At 39.5% G+C, this 22,331-nt stretch overlaps 1 protein-coding gene and 1 long non-coding RNA gene across 3 annotated transcripts in view; one reads left to right on the forward strand and one right to left on the reverse strand.

The window, feature by feature from the left end:
* The window catches only part of MCC (MCC regulator of WNT signaling pathway), a 463,570-nt gene that overhangs the window by 309,287 nt on the left and 131,952 nt on the right, over nt 1-22,331 (reverse strand). For both annotated transcript variants that reach the window (XM_009449469.4, XM_063810572.1), the window contains exon 3: nt 9,048-9,259. In XM_009449469.4, the coding sequence (XP_009447744.3) occupies nt 9,048-9,259 (212 nt within the window). The remainder of the gene's footprint in view (nt 1-9,047; nt 9,260-22,331) is intronic.
* Nucleotides 1-22,331, forward strand: part of LOC129144007 (uncharacterized) — a 57,019-nt gene that overhangs the window by 8,212 nt on the left and 26,476 nt on the right. The window lies entirely within an intron of this gene.

Here is a 22,331-nt window from a genome sequence, read left to right on the forward strand (position 1 = left end):
ACAGGGATATAGTAGTGTTAGTAGCGGATGTCAGGAAATCTACCCTACAGTCTTGGTTCTACTACTTCTGTGTGTCCTTAGGTGGATATTTTGATCTGGGCCTCCATATCCCTGTTTTTAAAATAAAAAGGTTAGACTGAAGTTTTTCAAGGATCCTTCTCTCTGTAGGTAGAAATTATTATTTTTTTCATGATCTGCTTTTTTGTTTGTTTTGTTTTGTTTTGTTTTTGAGATGGAGTTTCACTCTATTGCCCAGGCTGGAGTACAGTGGTGCCATCTTGGCTCACTGCAACCTCTGCCTCCTGGGTTCAAGCGTTTCTCCTTGCCTCAGCTTCCCGAGTAGCTTGGAGTACAGGCACCCGCCACCACACCCGGCTAATTTTTGTATTATTAGTAGAGACAGGGTTTCACCATGTTAACCAGGCCAGTCTTGAACTCCTGACCTCAGGTGATCCGCCCACCTCGGCCTCCCAAAGTGTGGGATTACAGGTGTGAGCCACTGCCTCTGACTATGATCTGGTATTTCCAAGTGAATTCTACATACAAGATCATTCAGCATAATTTTTAATGACAATACCACCTTGAGAACTCCTGATGACAACAACGTCATCTTGAGACAGCTCTTAGACTATAAAAAAGTGATCAGTAAATATCTTGAAATCTCCTTGAAAGATCTCATTTCTTTAGAATTTTTTTAGTTTCTATTTCCAAATACTACCCCAAATGTAGCCACTTGTAAGTAACTTTCTTTTTTGATGTTTCCTTTATTTTTTGAGACAATGTCTTGCTATGTTGCCCAGGCTAGGGTGCAGGCATGATCATAGCGCACTGCAGCCTCCAACTTCTGGCCTTAAGCAATCCTCCCACCTCAGCCGCCCAAGCAGTTGGAACTAGAGGTGTGTGCCACCATCCCTGGCTATAAATAAGTATTTTCCTAAGATTTACTTAATTCTTTGAGTTAACTGGCAGGATAATAAAGGTGATTTAAAGAAGGATAGAAGAGGCCAGGCACAGTGACTTACGCCTATAATCCCAGCACTTTGGGAGTCTGAGGTGGGAAGACTGCTTGAGCCCAAGAGGTCAAGACTGCAGTAAGCCAGTGCATTCCAGCCTGGGTGACAGAATGAGAACCTGTCTCCAAAAAAAAAAAAAAAAAAAAAAAAGGAATAGAAGAAACTAGTAAATATAAATCCAGTAGAAAAAAATAATGCTGGCATAGGACTGCAAAGTTAGTTACAAAATGGTTGCCGTTTTACTAGGGCCAATAAAATATAACATTTGGGGTTACCTTCAATGCTGGGCAAAAGTAGTTTGTATCTCTACCAAACAAAAGTCATCAGTAACTTACCGATCTTCTGCAAATTAACATCCAAATTTTACAGATTCTAGACTTCAATTAATAGCAAATAGCCAAACAAAGCTACATCTCCTGAAATATCAGCTGATTCTTAGAGGATCTAATACGACTTTGAAAGAGCACCCAGTAATCTTTTTGCTTTATTTCAAGATTTCTGAAAACTCTTCTTAAGAATTTTCAAATCCCTTGACCCTGAAACATCAAGGTAGCAGATCTCAATAAGAGGGAGAATAATAAGGACTGTGGGAACTGAAAAGTGTAAAAACAAACAAAAAAACTCCTCGGTATTTTATGGTTGATATGAAAAAAGGGGGAAACAAACCAAAAACTAATGTGAAACACAAGAAGCTGATCAAGTGGTTAAACCAAAAAGAAGACCTCTGTCTCTCTCACCACTACTACACCAACTCTTATTCACACACCTTTTAAAGATGTTTCTGTATTGGATGAAACGTGTGGATGTGCAGTATTCTCCAAAGTAACCAATAATGTTGTATCAAGTTTCAGTTAATAATGACTATATTAATAATTTTGATCATATAGCAAATGAGCATAATACACAGTTTTAATTCGATTTTCAATTCACAGGTGTTAAACCAGCCTAAAGTAAAAAGGCTGCTTGGAGTTTTTGACTGTTGGATACACAGAGGAGCAAAACTTGCTATGTCAGTTTTTTAATTCGCATGATTTTATTTGCACAACTCATGATTTTTTTCTCCTTTAAAAATGTAAATTACTTTTGCAAAAAAGCATTAAACACAAAATTAAGTCTTAAAATGGGCAAAGTTGAAGCCAAGTCATCCAAAGGAAAAGACAGCCTTGAGCAGCAGGGTGCAGAATACAGACATTACCATCTTCATCTGCATAGAAATGAGTCTGACTGTGTTTACAGCTTCATCATTTGAAATGTTACAGAAAAACTCATGAAACAGTGCACTTCCCCACAGATAGCTGGTATGTTAGATAACTAAACGCATAAAAACAAAATGTCTTTGCTTCATATATATTTATATATATGTATATATGTACATATATGTATATATGTATTCACATATACATGTATTTATATATCTACATAAATACATTATAAATTTATATATCTATTTGAGGGAAGACAAGGAGACAAATGATTACTTTTACTTTTCATCAACTTTCTGTTATGCACATGGCTTCTTTTATAGTATAATTAATTTTAGTGTACATCAATTAATACTTTTATTAATAAAAATAAAGCTAATAATACTTTAAAAACCAAGTAGTATAGCTGACAGAATCTATCTAGACATTGCTATTTCATTCAGAAATTTATCTCTGCTGTATATAGAAAGTGAAACTTCTGTTATGTTTTATGTTTTAGAATATTTATATATATTATATATATATTATACACACTTTTTGGGGGGATAGGGTCTAGTTCTGTTGCCCAGGCTGGAATGCAGTGGCATGATCTTGGCTCACTGTAACTTTCACCTCCAGAGCTCAAGTGATCCTCCCACTTCAGCCTCCCAAGTAGCTGGGACCACAGATATGTGCCACCACGCCCAGCTAATATTTGTATTTTTTGTAGAGACATGGTTTCACCATGTTGCCCAGGATGGTCAGACTCCTGGGTTCACGCGATCTGCCCACCTTGGCCTCCCAAAGTGTTGGGATTACAGGCGTGAGCCACCATGCCCGGCTGTATTACATATATATTTACAATACATATTTTTTAAAAATCAGTCTCAATCACTTGGAAGTGACAATTCAAGGTTCTGATTTCTGATTTTTTTTTTTTTTTTTTTTGAGATGCAGTCTCGCTCTGTCGCCCAGGCTGGAGTGCAGTGGCGTGATCTCAGCTCACTGCAACCTCCGCCTCCCGGGTTCAAGTAATTCTCTGGTCTCATCCTCCTGAGTAGCTGGGATTACAGGCACTCACCACCACACCCGGCTAATTTTTGTATTTTTAGTAGAGATGTGGTTTTACCATGTTGGCCAGGCTGGTCTTGAACTCCTGACTTTAGGTGATCTGCCTGTCTCGGCCTCCCAAAGTGCTGGCATTACAGGCGTGAGCCACCGTGCCCAGCCAATGTTCTGAATTTTAAAAAAATCAACCCTATATTCTAGGCCATTCCTTAGCCCTTTTCTCAAAATTCCAATATTTTATTTGTCCTATCCCAATTCCCTGCAAATCTAAAGGGTGACAAGCATGCTGTATGCTGAAGAATTTTTTGTTCTTTGACTCTGAACAATGCCTAGAAGAGGGTGCTCATAGAACAATCAGCCTTGCTTTAACCACGAAGCTAGCACACATCCTCTAGATCAAAGTTTGGTAACCCCAAATTTGGCAAGTACCATAATGATTGTAGTGTGTTAAGACTGCAGAAGGAGAAATGAAAAGTTCCCTATATTAAAAGCAATTCAAGAATACATTTTAAAAAGTTGGTGAAGACCTTTTAAATGAGGGAAGACAGAGACAAATGATTACTTTTACTTCTCATCAACTTTCTGTTGTCCACATGGCTTCTCTTCTAGTATAATTAATTTTAATGTACATCAATTAATACTTTTATTAATAAAAAATAAAACCTATAATTAATACTTTAAAAACCAAGTAGTATAGCTCACAGAATTTATCTAGACATTGCTATTTCATTCAGGAATTTATCTCTGCTGTATCTAGAAAATGAAACTTCTGTTATGTTTTATGTTTTAGAATACTTACATATGTTACTACTCAGAATCCATAACATTATAATTTATACTAGCATTATTTCCTGGTAATACAAATCTTTGTAGAAAAAAAATCTATCAGAAAACAGGCAGTACATCTTTCCCACTGCATACCCTCTTTACCAGACTCTTAAAATATCTCATATTGCTTTACCCATAGTTTTATGAATAGGGCTTAGATTACACTGAGTTTTGCTGCTGCTTTGTGGTGACTTGGTACTAAATTCAGCTAAGCTGGAACCATATTCCCCAGAGTTCTCTTTCTTGTATGGTTCTGTATGGCCATGAGAGACATTCTGTGTGAAATCCAGAAGGAAGAAGTAAAGAAGTCATACTTTTTATGCTCTGAAACTTGGTACAGAGTACTGTCGTAGTCTGTTTTGTGCTGCTATCACAGAATATCTGAAACCGGGTAATTTATAATGAATAGAAATTTATTGGCTTATAGTTCTGGAGGCTGGGAAGCCCAATATTAAGGTGCTGGCATCTGTCAGGTGACTTCTTACTGTGTTATCACATGGTGAAAGAGTGCAAGGGCAAGGAGAAGGTGAGAGAAAAAGAAAGAGAGAGAGAGAGGGAGTGGGAGAGAGAGAGAGGAACCTATCCTTTTAAAATGGCACCAATCCCACCCATGAGGGTGGAGCCATCATGGCCTAATCACCTCTTAACTGTCCCACCTCTTAATACTGTTATAATGGCAAAAAAATTTCCATATGAATTTTGGAGGGGAAAACAAACCATAGCAGGCACTATGCACCTTGTCCACTTGCACACATTGTTGCTAATCTGCTGCTTAACTACTTGGTGTACCAGGCTTGCAGTAATTCTAATTCACTAAATCTCCTCCTTCAGCTTCTCTGAGTCCTGGGCCAAGTGTGTGTGCAGGAGACACACTGCAGGAGATAGTGCCAGTTTCTCCTGCAGGTCACCCACAGCATCAAGGTTGGACATGGTAAGACACAGAAGAGGGTTCCAGTTTGTCCTCAATGGTCCCATTGGTCCTCATGAGTTCTGGTTTGGCCCTACTCTCCTATACATCTAGCTTTCCATCTTAACAGCTGATCTGACAAACCTATAGTAACTTCAGGCTCAGCACTAGATACAGAACCAATAGTCTTCATAGATTGCATCACCAGCTCTCACATTTGTGTAAGGTCTAGCCCTTAGGATAATAAATCTCTTATTCTGTATAATGTGTGGCCATTTTGCTACTTCGATAAAACCATGGCTGCTGTAAGTCCCTGTGTACAACACTGTCTTGTTGCCTTTGCATTGTGAACAGTATGTTAAGCCTCATAGTATCCACTGTCTTAGGTAGAAGGAGAAGACTGGTGATTGGTGGTAGAAGAAAAGGAAGAGATGCTTAGAAAGGTAAAAAGCTTATGTAGGAATCTCCCAGGAAATCCTCAATGCTAAAAAATGTCTGTGCTAGTTATCATTTGTTGCTTCTCATCTCCAAATCCAGCTTTCTTTGTCCTGTTTTGTGGTCTTGGAGCTGGACCCTGTAAACATTTCTCCTTTGTCAATAGAGGGTGCTAGAGGGACACTGCAGGAAGAAGGGAACTCAGCTTGACTCTCGTGGCTTGACTGCTGTGCTCTCCCCTGCTAGCTCTTGTGGTGGGTAGGCGCCAGCAGCATAGGACATCTAGTGACTCACCCTATTAAGTTTTAGTGGCAGTATTTGGGGGACTTTTCAGTGGGTTTGCCACCACTCCAGCAGGCAGCTTCCCAGTGAATCCCTCTGGCACCTCGGAGGACACCTCAGTGATACCTGATGAGTCTTGCAGATGCCCCAATGGGTGGTATCCCAGGAGGCTGGATGAATGTTCAGAAGTTTGGTTTCCTGCTTGCCAGCCCTGGCCTGCAACATCTCAGGGAAATTCTCTGCAATTCAGTGGGCTGCAGACTTTCTTTGAAAGGGGTCTGAATCAGCCCTGGGTGAGGGGAGGGCCCTCTTCCAAATTTGTTCCTTCTTTGGTACTCTTTCCTTGGGAACAGCCTTAGGGGTAGTGGCTGTTCTTCGTATGTGCTATTCCTGTGTTCAGTACGGTTTTCTTTACCCTTAGTAGGTAACCCTCTGCTACTAGTTAATAATCATTTATATTAAACTTTCCCTGTGTGAATTACTGTGTGCTTTCTGTCTCCTAACTAGACACTGATAAAATGCCTTTTGCTCTTAGTAGCTATTTAAAAGAAAAATAATAAAACTTAATTTTATTAGTTCAAGATTTTTCCTTAGAAGGGACATAAATTACTTTTAATGTGATTATATAAACAAAGGGATTGCCCAAATGTGCAGTTTCAAGAGACTATTTGCTTTCTTTGGCCACCTGGGAAGGGTATTTCTCAAATCGGGCTCTACAGACCCTTCTGAGTAGACCCTGAGTCACTATGGCTATGAAACAAACTACCGCAAACACAATGGTTAAAACAACCATCATGTATCACTCTCACGTGTCTGACAGAAGGACTCTAGAGTTGCATGACAAATGGTGAAGACACAGGACAGGATGAAGAACTGGGGCCCAAAATGTACTCTACCACAGGGTCCAAGGGCATTAAAAATGGGTCTGTGAATTCAAATGGTATTTTTAAAGTTTTACTTTTCCATTTGGTGAGGAAATAAATAGTGTAATCATAGTCATAGGACTTCAGTGCCTGCATTTGCATTCATGGTTCAGTTCTTGCCAAGGGATCGCCTTAAGTGAGTGTGCAGAGGAAATGTTAGGCAGTGTTCCCTCATTCTAAAGCTTAACCAGTAAAGTAAAAAGAGGGTATGTATATGACTGTGGGGTATGTGACAGCTCTCTGTGCCTTGACTCCCCTGAAGAGCCAACTTAGAGAACATGGCTGTGGGAACCCCAAGGGCTGAACTGGCCTCCAATCAGGAGAGACAGGAGAACAGAAATCAGTCCAGGAGGTTACTGGAGAAGCTGGGAACCACAGAGTCACACAGAGATAGGAAACAGCCAACTCCCACAGTTTTCAATAGCAGATTTGCTGCAGAAAACTGGTCGGCCATGAACCTGGAACCCTCCAGAGAAGGTACCATCAAATTTTGATCTCTGTTTAACACTGATTTCTGCTATAACCCATCCTGTTATGGCAATGTCTGTCTTGAGAAAAGGCTGAGCTGATATAGTACAGAGGAGGGTTCAACTTGCTGCAAATTATTTGAAGCAGGCATAGCCTAAGTCCAGGCCTATGCCAGAGAAAGATGACATATTCACTGATAATCGCCTAATCTCCTGAGCACATAGGAGGGCAAGATTAGGATAGTTAGAGTTCTACTCAAACTGTGCAAGAATGTCCTTGAAGTGTGGCCAAGTGACAAACAGTGCAATAACTATGAATGTTTTTACAGATTTTATGAGACATTATCATACCCTAGCAGTGACTGTGCATGTTTATATGTTTTTAATATATTTTTTATTTTATAATAGTTTTAGGCTAAGGCGGGTGGATCACTTGAGGTCAGGAGTTCGAGACCAGCCTGGCCAACATGGTGAAAACCCTGTCTCTACTAAAAAAAAATTACAAAAATTAGCCAGGCGTGGCAGGTACCTGTAACCCAGCTACTTGGGAGGCTCAGACAGGAGAATTGCTTGAACCCGGAAGGCAGAGGTTGCAGTGAGCCAAGATTGCGCAATTGCACTCCAGCCTGGGCAACAAGAGCGAAACTCCATCTCAAAAAAAAAAAAAATAGTTTTAGACAAAATTTGCAAAGATAGGAGAGAGAGTAATCATATACCCCACAAATAGTTTTTCCTACTTATTAACATTTTACATTATTTTGGTATACTAGTCATAATAAACTGATGTTGACACACTATTATTAACTAAAGTCCATATTTTATCTAGGCTTCCTTAGTGTGTGTGTGTGTGTGTGTGTGCGCGCGCGTGCATGTGTGTTTTACTGTAATGTCCTTTTTTTCTAATCCAGGATCCCATTGAGGGTATGCATTACATTTAGTTGTCGTATTTTCTTAGGCTTCTCTTAGCTGGACAGTTTCTCTTTCTTAGACTTTCCTTGTTTTTGATAACCTTGACAGTTTTGAGGAGTTTTGGTTACGTATTTTGTAGACTGTCATTTAATTGGGATTTTTCTGATGATTGTATTTTAATTATTGTTGCCATATTTACAATTGCTTGTTCCTTCAAACATCCCACCAAAAGTGTCAGAATTAGAAAGTGTGCCTCAAACACAGAGTTTGAAAACCACTGGTCTACATCAAAGCAGACTGTAAATATGCATAAGTCAAGGTTATTGAGATGCTTAGTCTACCATTTGAACTTCAGTTTCAAAAAGCCAGGTAGGCTTTTAGACCTTTCCCACAGTGGCTGCATAGCAATCTCAATTTGTACTGTCTGCATGTCACCCAAAATGGCCAGGCCATCGGCCACCCACCTCATTTGGCAGCCCTGACTTAGAAGAGAAGACAACAGCTCTTTGCCCAAAGGTCGCTTTGTAGTGACTCACCTTGAAGGAAAAAGGAAGGTAAATTACACATAATGACATTCTAAGTTGTCCCACAGTTTTCAACAGAAAATACTCTTAAAGTATAACCAGAAACAAGAAACCTTCAATGCAATATTTTCCTTTTTGTTTTCCAAATAAGTAAAGTCCAAATTAGGAAACAGAAGCAAGTATATCCTATTAATTTGTAATGTCTAGAACCATAGAAGTAGTCTAGTTATGGAAGAGCTGTTGTGCATCTTCTAGTAATTAAACCTGTGCAAGTTACAGCCTTAATTAAAACACCTTTTAGGAGTCTACTCTGGTCTCAATGAGAGTGAAGTCCCTAAGTGCTGGCAACTTTGGAACACTAAACATTACTGGCAATGCTGGAAATGGTACAATATTTACCGCAATAAAGAAGACAATACCCGATATGTTCCCTGGAGCACAAAATTAAAATATTTGTATTGGAATACAGACAGGCCGAAATATGTGTTCCATGAACCAAAAAGTACTCACTGTGTTGGCCAGCTCTAGATAGCTTCCTCCTACAGAGTTGCCAATGTGCGGGGACTGTGTGAGCAGTTTGTGGAGAGCAGCCTGCTGATGCAAAGAGCTTCCGCCATACTCGAGCAGCTTCTGGAGGGCTGACTGGCTCTGCACATCCGGGCTCTGGAGGTCCCTGGCACCAGAGTCGTATTCCCAGCTCTCCCTGGCTGCTGATAAGGCACCTAAGTCCGAGAGAAGCAGAGAAAATGAAAAGACATTTCCTTCATTAGCCTGTGGGTGGCCAATAGGCAATGATTTGGAACCTCCTAAGCCTTCCATGTGCCAGCATCTCAGAACACATGTGGTGCCCAGGCTGCATGCTAAGCGCTTTCTCTTTCAAACTGACACATGGGGAGCCTGGAGATAAAAGCAATTTCAGGCAAAGCATTCAAAAACAACTGTCCCATGAATATGTGCCCCCTAAACAGAAATGCTTAGCAAAAAAAGCACTGGAGAGCCAAGTAAAGGGAATCCAGATCAGAGTCACATCTGTGATTTGCACAGGGCTACTACATTAGCCTTAGCACTGGTCATTCTTTCTCCCAACTGAGGAAAAAGGAAGCAAGAAGAATGACAGGAAGTTAACATATGGCACTTTATCATGACTCTCTTTTTCTCCTTCCTTCCTTCCTTCTTTCCTTCTTTCCTTTCCTTCCTTCCTTCCTTTCCTTCCTTCCTTCCTCTCTGTCTCTCTTTCTTTCTCTGTTTCTTTCTTTCTCTTTTTGAGGCAGGGTCTTGTTCTGTCATCCAGGTGGGAGTGCAGTGTCGTGATCACAGCTCATTGTAGCCTCAACCTCCTGGGTCAAGTGATCCTCCTGCCTCGTTAAAAAAATTTTTTTTTGTAGACCTCATTTCTATACTATGTTGCCCAGGCTGGTCTTGAACTCCTGGGTTCAAGAAATCCTCCTGCCTTGGCCTCCCAAAATGCTAGGATTACAGGTGTGAGCCACTGCAACCGACAGTATCATGACTTTCTACTGTTGATGTACTCTTACCTGAAGGAAGCTAGACTGTATTTTCCAGTTAGGGATAGCAATGAAGCTGAGTTCTGGGCAATAGAATATGAACAGAAATGATAAGCATCACTGCTGGACCTTGCTTATAAAGCCCCACAGTGTGTGATTCTCCATGCCCTTTGCCTTCTGGCCTGGTTCAGATGGGAATGGTACCCTTGGAAACCATGTGGTACAGAAGGTGGAGCCACAAGGTAGATGGAAGATGCCTGGATTCCAGAATCATCACTTGCAGAAGAGGTGTCTGCTCATCCTGAGTACCCTATTTTGCCCTAACATGATTAGAAAAGAAACCTTTTTTTTACATGTTTTTTATTTCATAGGTTTTTGGGGAACAGGTGGTGTTTGGTTACATGAATAAGTTCTTTAGTGGTGATTTCTAAGACTTTGGTGCACCCATCACCCGAGCAGTGTACACTGTGCCCAATGTGTAGTCTTTTATCCCTCACCCCCCGACTCACACTTTCCCCCAAGTCCCCAAAGTCCACTGTGTCACTCTTATGCCTTTGAGTCATCATAGCTTAGCTCCCACTTATGAGTGAGAACATATGATGTTTGGTTTTCCATTCCTGAGTTACTTCACTTAGAATAATGGTCTCCAATTCCATCCAGGTTGCTGTGAATGCCATTATTTTGTTCCTTTTTATGGCTGAATAGTATTTCATGATGTATATATACCACATTTTCTTTATCCAGTTATTGATTGATGGGCATTTGGTCTGGTTCCATATTTTTGCAATAGCAAATTGTGCTGGTATAAACATGTATGTGCAAGTATCTTTTTCATATAATGACACTTCCCTCTGGGTAGATAACCAGGAGTGGGATTGCTGGATCAAGTGGTAGATCTACTCCTAGTTCTTTAAGGAACTTCCATTGTGTTTGATTCACTACATACTTTCGGTTTGTTGATTAGAGCAGCTAGTATTACCTTAATTATTACAGACGATTAGAAGGTAATAAAATATGCTAATAGTTATAATACAAATGGGAAAGTGCAATGAAAAAGTAGAACTAAAGGAAGGATATCTAACTCAGTCCATCCGGAGATGAATGGGGAATGTTCAGGGAAAGCTTCCTGGAGGAGAAAGCCTGATGCTTGAGTTGTTACTCTTTCCAGAAAAAAATAGATTTGAGGTAAACCTGTTTCCTTGTGTTGTTCACTTCAGAATGGAAATGTCTTGTGGGTGCATCTGGTTGGTGAAGCCTAGGCTGGATGCCTCTAGCTGCAAGGAAAGCTGGGTAAATGTGTTTTCTGGTTTTACTTTAGAGAGGTAGTATTGATAAGGTGAGACATTTCCTAAACAGAAGGGTGCTCAAAAGGCCTAGGCAGCCACAACACAAACAACGGTCTATGCACAGGACGTGTACTGGGTCCTGGGGATATAGCAGTAAGCATGAGAAATTGTAGTCCCTGCCTGCAAAGATCTCATTCTGGTAGGTCTTTAATACATGGCTTTTAATGACAAAAAAAAGGACACAAAATGATCCAGTTTGTACTATGAAATGAGAACATATACAGATTACTCTATAATTTACTTGAGAATAATTACATACAGCAAACTGCAGTTTGTGTACAGTGAGTTCTGATATGAATGTCCAGTCTCCTCTTATCAGGTATTGATGAATTTAATCAATGTGAATAGGAAAACTGTCTTCAGATGGTTTCCCCTTACTGTTCTGGCTCTACTGATCCTCTCCAGTCGGTCTAACCCAACATTCTTTTTATACAGTGCCTTTATAGCTGGGATGCATCAACTGTTTTGTATCAAAGCAGGCAATTCTGTCACTATGTTGCAATTGCTCCAAGTTTACTTTAATGTTAAAGTCCATTGATTGTATTGCAAGGCAGGTTCTTCTTTCCTTAACATAGACTGCCAAATGCCTGCTCTCCCTCCCCTTGTTCCTCTGAACACTGTCTGTTATCTGCCTAAATGCCTCAGGGCCTCTGTTCTGGCTCCAGCAACATGTGGCAAGAAGACTAACAGAGGTCAGCGTTGAAAAGTGGAGTCCCCACATTGGACTGAGTCACAGACGGACTTATATCTCATACATAAGACAAACAGACAGAGGGCTGGGCCTTGCCTTATATGTTCACCACAGTACTCTCAGCACCATGCACATGGCCTGTGACATAGCTAGCATTTAATAAACATTTATTGAATGGATTGCTGAATTATCCATGGTTGTAGTACCCTACAGTTTCACTTTTTAACCTAGAAATACAACATGTGAATTAAGTCAAAATAAATTATACACTTAAACTTTTTCTTTATGCAAACATGAAGCCTCATTCTCAAACAGGAAAATATAACAGTTCTGAGGTGGAGCAAGATGGCTGAATAGAAGCCTCCACCGATCATCCCCCTGTGCAGGAATACCACATTTTAACAACTACCTACACATAAAAAAGCACCATCGTAAGAACTAACCATCAGGTAAGCAATCACAGTACCTGGTTTTGACTTCCTCTCACTGAAAGAGGCACTCAAGAGGGTAGGAAAGACAGTCTTGAATCACCAACACCACTCCTCCCGTACTCTCCAGCAGTGGTTATGTACCATGGAGAATCTGTGCTTATGGGAGAGGGAAAGCACAGCAAGTGGGGGACTTGGCATTGAACTCAGTGCTGCCCTGTCACAGCAGGGAGCCAAACTGTGAAGACCTCAGTCATTGCCCACCCATGGAGGGAGCATTTGGATCAGCCCTAGCCAGAGGGGAATTGCCCATCCCAGCAGTCGGAACTTGAGTTTCTCAGCAAGCCTTGCCACTGTGGGCTAAAGTGCTCTGGGGTTCTAGGTAAACTTGAAAGGCAGTCTAGGACACAAAGACTGCAATTCTTCCTAGGCAGATCCTAGTGCTGGGCTGGGCTTAGGTGGACTAGGGCAGCACATGACCTGTGAGACATCACCCGGGTTGGCTAAGAGAGGGCTTGCATTACCCCACCTCAGTAACCCAGGCATCACAGCTTGCAGCAAAGAAAGTGACTTGTTCCTTCTGCTTGAGGAGAGGAGAGAGAAGAGTAAAGAGGATTTGGTTTTGCATCTTGGAAACCAGCTCAGCCATAACAGGACAGGGCACCGGGCAGAGTCATGAGGCCCCCCATTCTAAGCTCTAGCTTCCAGACATTTGTAGACATACCCTGGGCCAGAAAGGAACCTTCTGCCTTGAAGGAAAAGACCCATTTCTGGCAGGATTCATCACCTGCTGACTAAAGAGTCATTGGGCCCCGAATAATCAGTAGTAGTAGCCAGGCTGTACTTGCCGTGGGCCTTAGGTGAGACTCAGAGCTATGCTGGTTTCAGGTGAGTCCTAGAACATTCCTACCTGTGGTGTCTACAGTGAAAGACTCCTTATATTTGAGAAAAGCAGAGAGGAAAGTAAAGAGGACTCTGTCTTGCACCGCAGGTACCAGCTCAGCCACAGTTGGGTAGAGCAACAAGCAGGCTCTTGGACAGCATTTCTGGACCTGCGCCGGGCCAGAAGGAAGCCCACTGCCCTGAAAGTGAGTCCCAGGCCTCACAGCATTCACCAAAAGCTGACTGAAGAGCCTTTGCACTTTAAGGGAACATTGACAATGGCCTGGCAGAACTCACCATGGGTCAGTGGTGGTGGCCGCTGAGAGAGGCTCCTCTGCCTATGGAAAGGGGAAGAAAGAGCAGGAAGAACTTTGTCTTGTGGTTTGAGGGCCAGCATAGCCATATTAGAATAGAGCACCAGGTAGATTTTAAGTATTTTTTTACTCCAATCCCTGGCTCCCAGACAGCATTTCTGACCTGCCCAGAGCCTGGGGGAACTCACTGCCCTGAAGGCGAGCACATAATCCTGGCTGGTTTCCCAAACTGCTGACTGTAAAGCCCTAGGGCCTTGAGTGAACATAGGCAGTAGCCACATAGTGGTTACAGTGGGCCTTGGGTGAGATCCAGTGCTGTGCTGACTTCAGGTCCGACTCAGTGTAGTCCTAGTGGTGGGAACCACAGGGGTGGCTGCATCACCACACTCCCAGTTCTATGTGTCTCAGCACAGGGAAAGAGAGGCTTCGTATGTTTGGGAGAAAGTAAGGGAAAAGAACAAGAGTCTCTGCCTCGTAATCTGGAGAATTCTTCCAGATCTTATCCAAGACCACAAAGGTGGTACCTCTAAGAGTCTGAAAAATACACAGTATTATTGGGCTTGGTGCCCAAGTCCCTTTGGATACTGGAAGGCCTTCCCAAGAAGGACAGGCACAGACAAGCCCAGACTGTGAAGACTACAATAAATACCTAACTCTTCAATGCCCAGACACTGAATAACATGTACAAGCATTAACACCATCCAGGAAAACATGACTTCACCCAAAGAACTAAATAAGCCATCAGGGACTAATCCTGGAGAAACAGAGATATATGACCTTCCAGACAGAGAATTCAAAATAACTGTTTTGAGGAAACTCAAAGAAATTCAAGGTAACACAGAGACGGAATTTAGAATTCTATCAGATAAAGTTAACAAAGAGTCTGAAATAATTAAAAGGAATCAAGCAGAAATTCTAGAGTTAAAAAATGCAATTGACCTACTGAAGAATGTATCAAACAGATCTCTCTCCCTGTGCTGAGCCACCTGGAGCTTGGAGAAGGGTGACACAAGCACAGTCAGAGGAGACAAAAGAAAAAAGAATAAAAAAACAATGAAGCACGCCTACAAGATCTAGAAAATAGCCTCAAAAGGGTAAATCTAAGAGGTATTGGCCTTAAAGAGGAGATAGAGACAGAGATAGGGGTAGAAAGTTTATTGAAAGGAAGTGGAGCACAGTGGCTTATGCCTGTAATCCCAGCACTTTGGGAGACCGAGGCAGGTGGATCACCTGAGGTCAGAAGTTCAAGACCAGCCTGGACAACATGGTGAAACCCCATCTCTACTAAAAATACCAAAAAAATTAGCCAGGCGTAGTGGTGGGCACCTGTAATCCCAGCTACTTGGGAGGCTGAGGCAGGAGAATTGCTTGAACCTGGGAGGTGGAAGTTGCAGTGAGCCAAGATCATGCCATTGTACTCCAGCCTGGGCAACAAGAGTGAAACTCTGTCTAAAAAAACAAACAAACAACAACAACAAAAAACCAAAAAGTTTATTGAAAGGGATAATATCAGAGAACTTCTCAAACCTAGAGAAAGATATCAACATTCAAGTATAAGAAGGTTATAGAACACCAAGCAGATTTAACCCACAGAAGACTACCTCAAGGGATCTAATAATCAAACTCCCAAAGGTCAAGGATAAAGAAAGTATCATAAAAGCAGCAAGAGAAAAGAAACAAATAACATACAATGGAGTTCCAATACGTCTGGAAGCAGACTTCTCAGTGTAAACCTTACAGGCCAGGAGAGAGTGGCATGACATATTTAAAGTGCTGAAGGAAAAAAAAAAAAACCCTTTTACACTAGAATAGTATATCTGGTGAAAATATCCTTCAAACATGAAGGAGAAATAAAGACCTTCACAGACAAACAGAATCTGAGGGATTTCATCAACATCAGACCTGTCCTGTAAGAAATGCTAAAGGATATTCTTTAATCTGAAAGAAAAGGATATTAATGAGCAACAAGTGCTCATCTGAAGACATAAAACTCACTTTCAATAGTAAGCACACAGGAAAAGACAGAATATTATAATACTGCAATTGTGGTAAGTAAACTACTCTTATAAGTAGAAAGACTAAATGATGAACCAATAAAAAATAATGACTACAACAACTTTTAAAGACATAAACAGTAAAATAAGACAGAGAGAAAGAACAAAAAGTTAAAAACTGGGGGGAAGATGTTAAAGTGTGGAATTTTTATTAGTTTTCGTGTTTTTTTGTTTATGCAATCAGTGTTGTTATCAGTTAAAAATAATGGGTTATGTATACATATGTAACAAACCTGCACATTGTGCACATGTACCCTAAAACTTAAAGTATAATAAAACAAAACAAAACAAAACAAAAATAATGGGTTATATTACTTGCAAGCCTTGCGGTAACATCAAATCAAAAAACATACACTGAATACACAAAAAATAAAAAGCAAGAAATTAAACCACACCACCAGAGAAAATTACCTTCACCAAAAGGAAGACAGAAAGGAAGCAAAATAGGAAGAGAAGGCCACAAAATAATCAGAAAACAAATAATAAAATGGCAAGAGTAAGTCCTTACTTACCAATAACAACATTAAATGTAAATGAACTAAACTCTATAATGAAAAGACAGAGTGCCTAAATGGATAAAAAAGCAAGACCAAATGACCAAATGACCTGTTGCCTACAAGAAACACGCTTTACCTATAAAGATACACACAGACTGAAAATAAAGGGATGAAAAAAGATATTCCATGCCAATGGAAGCCAAATAGTAGCTCTACTTGTATCAGACAAAATAGATTTCAAGAAAAAACTATAAAAAGAGACAAATAAGCTCATTATATAATGATAAAGGGGTCAATTCAGCAAGAGGATATAACAATTGTAATTATGCACCCAACAATGAAGCACCCAGATATATAAAGTAAATATTATTAGAGCTAAAGAGAGAGAGAGAGAGAGAGATCTCAATGCCATAATTGCTTGAGACTTTAACACCCCATTTTCAGTGTTGGACAGATCTTCCAGATAGAAAATCAGCAAAGAAACATTGGACTTAATCTGCATAATAGAACAAATGGACCTAACAGATATTTACAGAACATTTCTTCAAGGTCTTTAGGATACACATTCTTCTCCTCAGCACACGGATCATTCTCAAGGATAGAATATATTTTAGGTCACAAAGCAAAAGTATTAAAACATTCAAAAAACTGAAATAATATCAAGCATCTTCTTTGACCACAAAGGAATAAAACTGGAAATCAATAACAAGAGGAATTTTGAAAATCGTACAAACACATGGAAATTAAACAATATGCTCCTAAATAAGCAGTGGGTCAATGAAGAAAATAAGAAAGAAATGGATAAATTTCTCAAAACAAATGATAATGGACACGCAACATTCCAAAATCTATGGGATACAGTGAAAGCAGTACTGAGGGAAGTTTATACCTACAAATGCCTACATCAAAAAGTAGAAAAACAAATAAACAACCTAATGGTGCATCTAAAGAACTAGAAAAGTAAGAGCAAATCAAACCCAAAATTAGTAGGAAAAAATAATTATAAAGATCAGAGCAGAAATAAATAAAATTGAAATAAATGAAACAATACAAAAGATCAATAAAGCAGAAAGTTGGCTTTTTGAAAAGATAAATAAAATTGACAAACCTTTAGCCAGACTAAGAATAAAAAAAGAGAAGACTCAAAGAAATGATATCAGAGGTGAAAAAGGAAACATTACAACTGATACTGCAGAAATTCAAAGGGTCATTAGGTGGCTACTATGAGCAACTATGCCAATAACTTGGAAAACCTAGAGGAAATGGATAAATTCCTAGACACATACAACTTACCAAGATTGAACCATGAAGCCATCCAGAACCTGAACAGACCAATAAAAAATCATGAGCGTGAAGCCATAATGAAAGTCTTCCAGTAAAGAAATGCTGGGACCCAATGGCTTCACTGCTGAATTCTACCAAACATTTAAAGAACTAATGCCAATCCTACTCAAAGTGTTCAAAAAAATAGAGGAGGACAGAACACTTCCATACTCATTCTATGAGGCCAGTATTATCCCGATACCAAAACCAGAAAAAGACACATCAAAAAAACCTACAGGCCAATATCCCTGATGAACACTGATGCAAAAATCCTCAACAAAATACTAGCAAATTGAATTCAACAACACATGATGAACTTCATTCATCATGACAAAGTGGGATTTATCCTATGGAAGCAAGGATGGTTCAACATATACAAATCAATCAATGTGATACTCATATCAACTGAATGAAGCACAAAAACCATATGATCACTTCAATTGATGCCAAAAGGTGTTTGGTAAAATTCAATATCCCTTCATGATAAAAATCCTCAAAAAACTGAGTATAGAAGGGATATACCTAAACATAATAAAAGCTAAATGTGGCAGACCCACAGCTAGTATCATACTAAATGGGGAAAAATTGAAAGTCTTTTCTCGAAAATCTGGAACATGACAATGATGCCCAGTTTCACCACTGTTATTCAGCATAGTACTGGAAGTCCTAGCTACAGCAATCAGACAAGAGAAAGATATAAAGGGCATCCAAACTGGAAAAGAAGTCAAATTATCCTAGTTTACATAGGATATTATCTTATATTTGGAAAAACCTAAAGACTCCACCAAAAAGTTATTAGAACTGATAGACAAATTCAGTAAAGTTGCAGGATACAAAATCAACATACAAAAATCAGTAGCATTTCTATATGCCAATAGTGAACAATCTGAATAAAAATTTAAAAAGTAATCCCACGTATAATAGTTACAAATAAAATTAAATATCTAGAAAGAAATTTAACTGAAGAAGTAAAAGATATCTATAATGAAAACTATAAAACACTGATGAAAGAAATTGAAGAGAACCCCCCCAAAATGGAAAGATAATCCATGTTCACAGACTGGAAGAACGAATATTGTTAAACTGTCCATACTACCCAAAGCAATGTACAGATTCAATGCAATCTCTTTCAAACTACTAATGACATTCCTCACAGAAATAGAAAAAACAATCCTAAAACGTACGTGAAACCACAAAAGACCCAGAACAGCCAAAGCTATCCTGAGGAGCAAAGAGAACAAAACTGGAGGAATCACAATACCTGACTTCCAATTACACTACGGAGCTAAGTAGCCAAACAGCATGCTACTGACATAAAAATAGACATATAGGCCAGTGGAACAGAATAGAGAACCCAGAAACGAGTCCACACACTTACAGTGAATTCATTTTTGACAAAGGTGTCAAGAACATACATTAAGGAAGAGAGTCTCTTCAAGAAACTATGTTGGGAAAACTGGTATCTTATTCAGAAGAATAAAACTAGACCCCTATCTCTCACCATATACAAAAATCTAAATAGATTAAAGAGTTAAATCTAAGATTTCAAACTATGAAACTATAACAAGAAAACTTTGAGGAAACTCTCCAGAACATTGGTCTGGGCAAAAATTTCTTGAGTAATACCCCATAAGCACAGGCAACAAAAGCAAAACTGGACAAATGAGATTACATCAAGTTAAAGAGCTTCTGCACAGCAAAGAAACAATCAACAAAGTGAAGAGACAACCCACAGAATGGAGAAAATATTTGCAAACTACCCATTTGACAAGAGAATAGTAACCAGAATCTATAAGGACCTCAAACAAATCTAAAGGGAAAAAAATCCAATAATCTGATTTTAAAAATGGGCAAAAAATACGAATAGAGATTTCTTAAAAGAAGACATAAATAGCTAACAGGCATATGAAAAGGTGCTCAACATCACTGATTATCAGAGCAATGCAAATCAAAACTACAATGAGATATCATCTCATCCCAGTTAAAGTGGATTTTATCCAAAAGACAGGCAGTAATAAACACTAGTGGGGATATAGAGAAAAGGGAACCCTCATACACTGTTGGTGGGAATGTAAATTTGTACAACCACTATGGAGAACCATTTGGAGGTTTTTCAAAAACCTTAAAATAGAACAATCATAGGATCCTGCAGTCCCACTGCTGGATATACATCCAAAAGAAAGGAAATCAGTATATTGAAAGGATATCTACACTCCCATGTTCATTGCAGCACTATTCACAATAACCAAGGTTTACAAGCAACTTATGTGTTTATCAATAGATGAATGGATGAAGAGAACATGGTACATAAATACAATGTACATTTTTTATTCAGCCATAAAAAAGAATGAGATCCTGTTATTTGCAACAACATGGATGGAACTGGAAGTCATTATGTTAAATGAAATAAGCCAGGCACAGAAAGACAAATTTCACATGTTCTCACTTATTTGTAGGAGCTAAAAATTAAAACAATTGGAACTCATGGAGATAGAGAGTAAGGATGGTTACCAGAAGCTGGAAAGGGTAGTGGGGGAAGTAGAGGGGAAGTGGGGATGGTTAATGCGTACAAAAAAATAGTTAGAAAGAATGAGTAAGACCTACTATTTGCTAGCAGAACAGGGGGACTGTACTCAATAATTTAATTGTGCATTTAAAAATGATGAAAAGAGTATAACTGGATTGTTTGCGACACAAAGGATAAATGCTTGAGGGGATGGATACCCCTTTTACCATGATGTGATTATTATGTACTGCATGCCTGTATCAAAGTATCTCATGTACCCCATAAATATATATACCTAAATGTACCCACAATATTTTTTAAAAATACAACTGTTCTGGGGTAAGACAGTCAAAGGAAGCTTCATTTGAAATTTATTATGCCATATTAACAGACCTAAACCCAGTTTCTGGCAGAATCACTTAATTAGGTTAGCCAAGCTCTATATTAATCAGCAAGATTTAAAGGCCTTCATATTATTACCATAACAATTTTTGCTGAAGTGATGCTGAAAATCTCAGATCTTCTGCTATGGAGCCAAAATCAGTCATAATAGCTTCCACATAAATGGACCATATAAAGGGAAGTGGACTTTTAAAAAAACTGTAGTAGACTGTTCCCATTACTCTCTTTTAATCTGTCTTCATGTTAAATTTTCTCTCAATAAAAACCAACATTCATGAGACAAAAACTAGTCATTTAATTGTGATGATCTCACTGAAAAACTTTGAAAATGCAGGTCTGGTAACCATCTTCCTTTTGCCCTTTGAAGCATGATGGTACCTGATGGCTCATATGCAGCCTCTTGACAGCCTGTGTTCACCTCCTTGTGAACCTCAAATTGGTTCCTGTGCTCCAGGCAAAAATAAATAAATAAATAAAAGGCTTACTATCTTCCCATATTTTTTCCTCTTCCCTCTCTTTCTCCTGTCTTCCCATCCTTTCTGCTTGCCTGCCCTCCAACAGATTTTGAGAACTCACTAAGTAATAGATTCTACAAGAAATACTAGAAATATTAATTCAAAGCTAAGACAAAAATCTTTGCTGTAAAGAGCTCACCATCTGGTGGAAGGGTAGAAAGTTCTATGACTTTTCTGAAGCATTCAAATTATTTCCTTTTTTTCCCCCTGCATCAGCACAGGGGGCAGTGGGAGAAAGGGTTCATGAATGCACTCTCTCAAATTTCACTTTTATCAGATCTATAGTGAGAGATGAGGAAGGGGCTCCTTTTTCTTCTCAACATTTGAATCGGTATTTGTGTGTTAACATGAATGTTCTTTCCTTAATGTTCAAGTGATTCTTCATCAGAAGAAATTTTGTAAATACATCATCAGGTTACAACCCTCAACTCCTGCTGAATATTGAGTACTGTAAGTGAAAGAAAAATTAAGAATGTAATTTTAATATGATTTGGGTTTTGTCTGACATCTGCACGTTAGGTCAAGGGTCTCATGAGCCCTCTTGTAACATGGCTTTTCATATGCCTGTTCCCCACAGGGTTATGGCTCTGCTTTCTTCTCCTTGACATGGACACCACTGTGTCAATGTCTCCTGGCTCACGAGGTTCCAGCCAGGCTGACCTTCTGTATCTTCTGACATGATGGGTGCTTTCAAGGCACAGGCCTTTCACGTGCTGTTTTTGTGCTGGAAATGATGCTCCTCACATTCTTTGCTGGGCTCAGGTCTCAGACTTACTGAGTTCTCGAACAAATGACAAGGCCATTGTTAGGAGCACTCCTAGCACTCTCTCCACTCTCAGGCCAGACACAGGAGGGTCTGGGGGTTCATGAGCACTAGCTTTGGCTTTGGGCTTTCTGCATTTGAGTCCCAGCCATGTCCTTAGCAACAGTCATGAGAAGGTAATGAGAAGGACGACAGTGTTTATCACTGTCATTTTATGTCATTTTATTTGTTTATGAAAAAAATGAAGATTATACATTTAAACCTCTCTCTTTATGGTCTCTCAATACTACTTAAATGTCAGTTCCCTTTTTCTTAGCAGGCTTACACACATAAATTGCCTACTAATAAGCAAACATAAGTGGTCCCACAGATATACGTAAACATTTAAACCAATATAGAATTGATAACCTGTGAAAGCCTCCTTAAATATTCAATCTGGTCTAGAGGGTCACCCATAGGATTCTAAACATTGATCAGTCTACACATGGTTAGGCTCCCTATACCAGTCTATACTGGTCAGTTAGCAAAGTGCATGAGGCACTTTAGACATGTTGTGATATTTTTATTT

This window comes from Pan troglodytes, chromosome 4, assembly GCF_028858775.2.
Source record: "Pan troglodytes isolate AG18354 chromosome 4, NHGRI_mPanTro3-v2.0_pri, whole genome shotgun sequence".
Lineage (NCBI taxonomy): Eukaryota > Metazoa > Chordata > Mammalia > Primates > Hominidae > Pan > Pan troglodytes.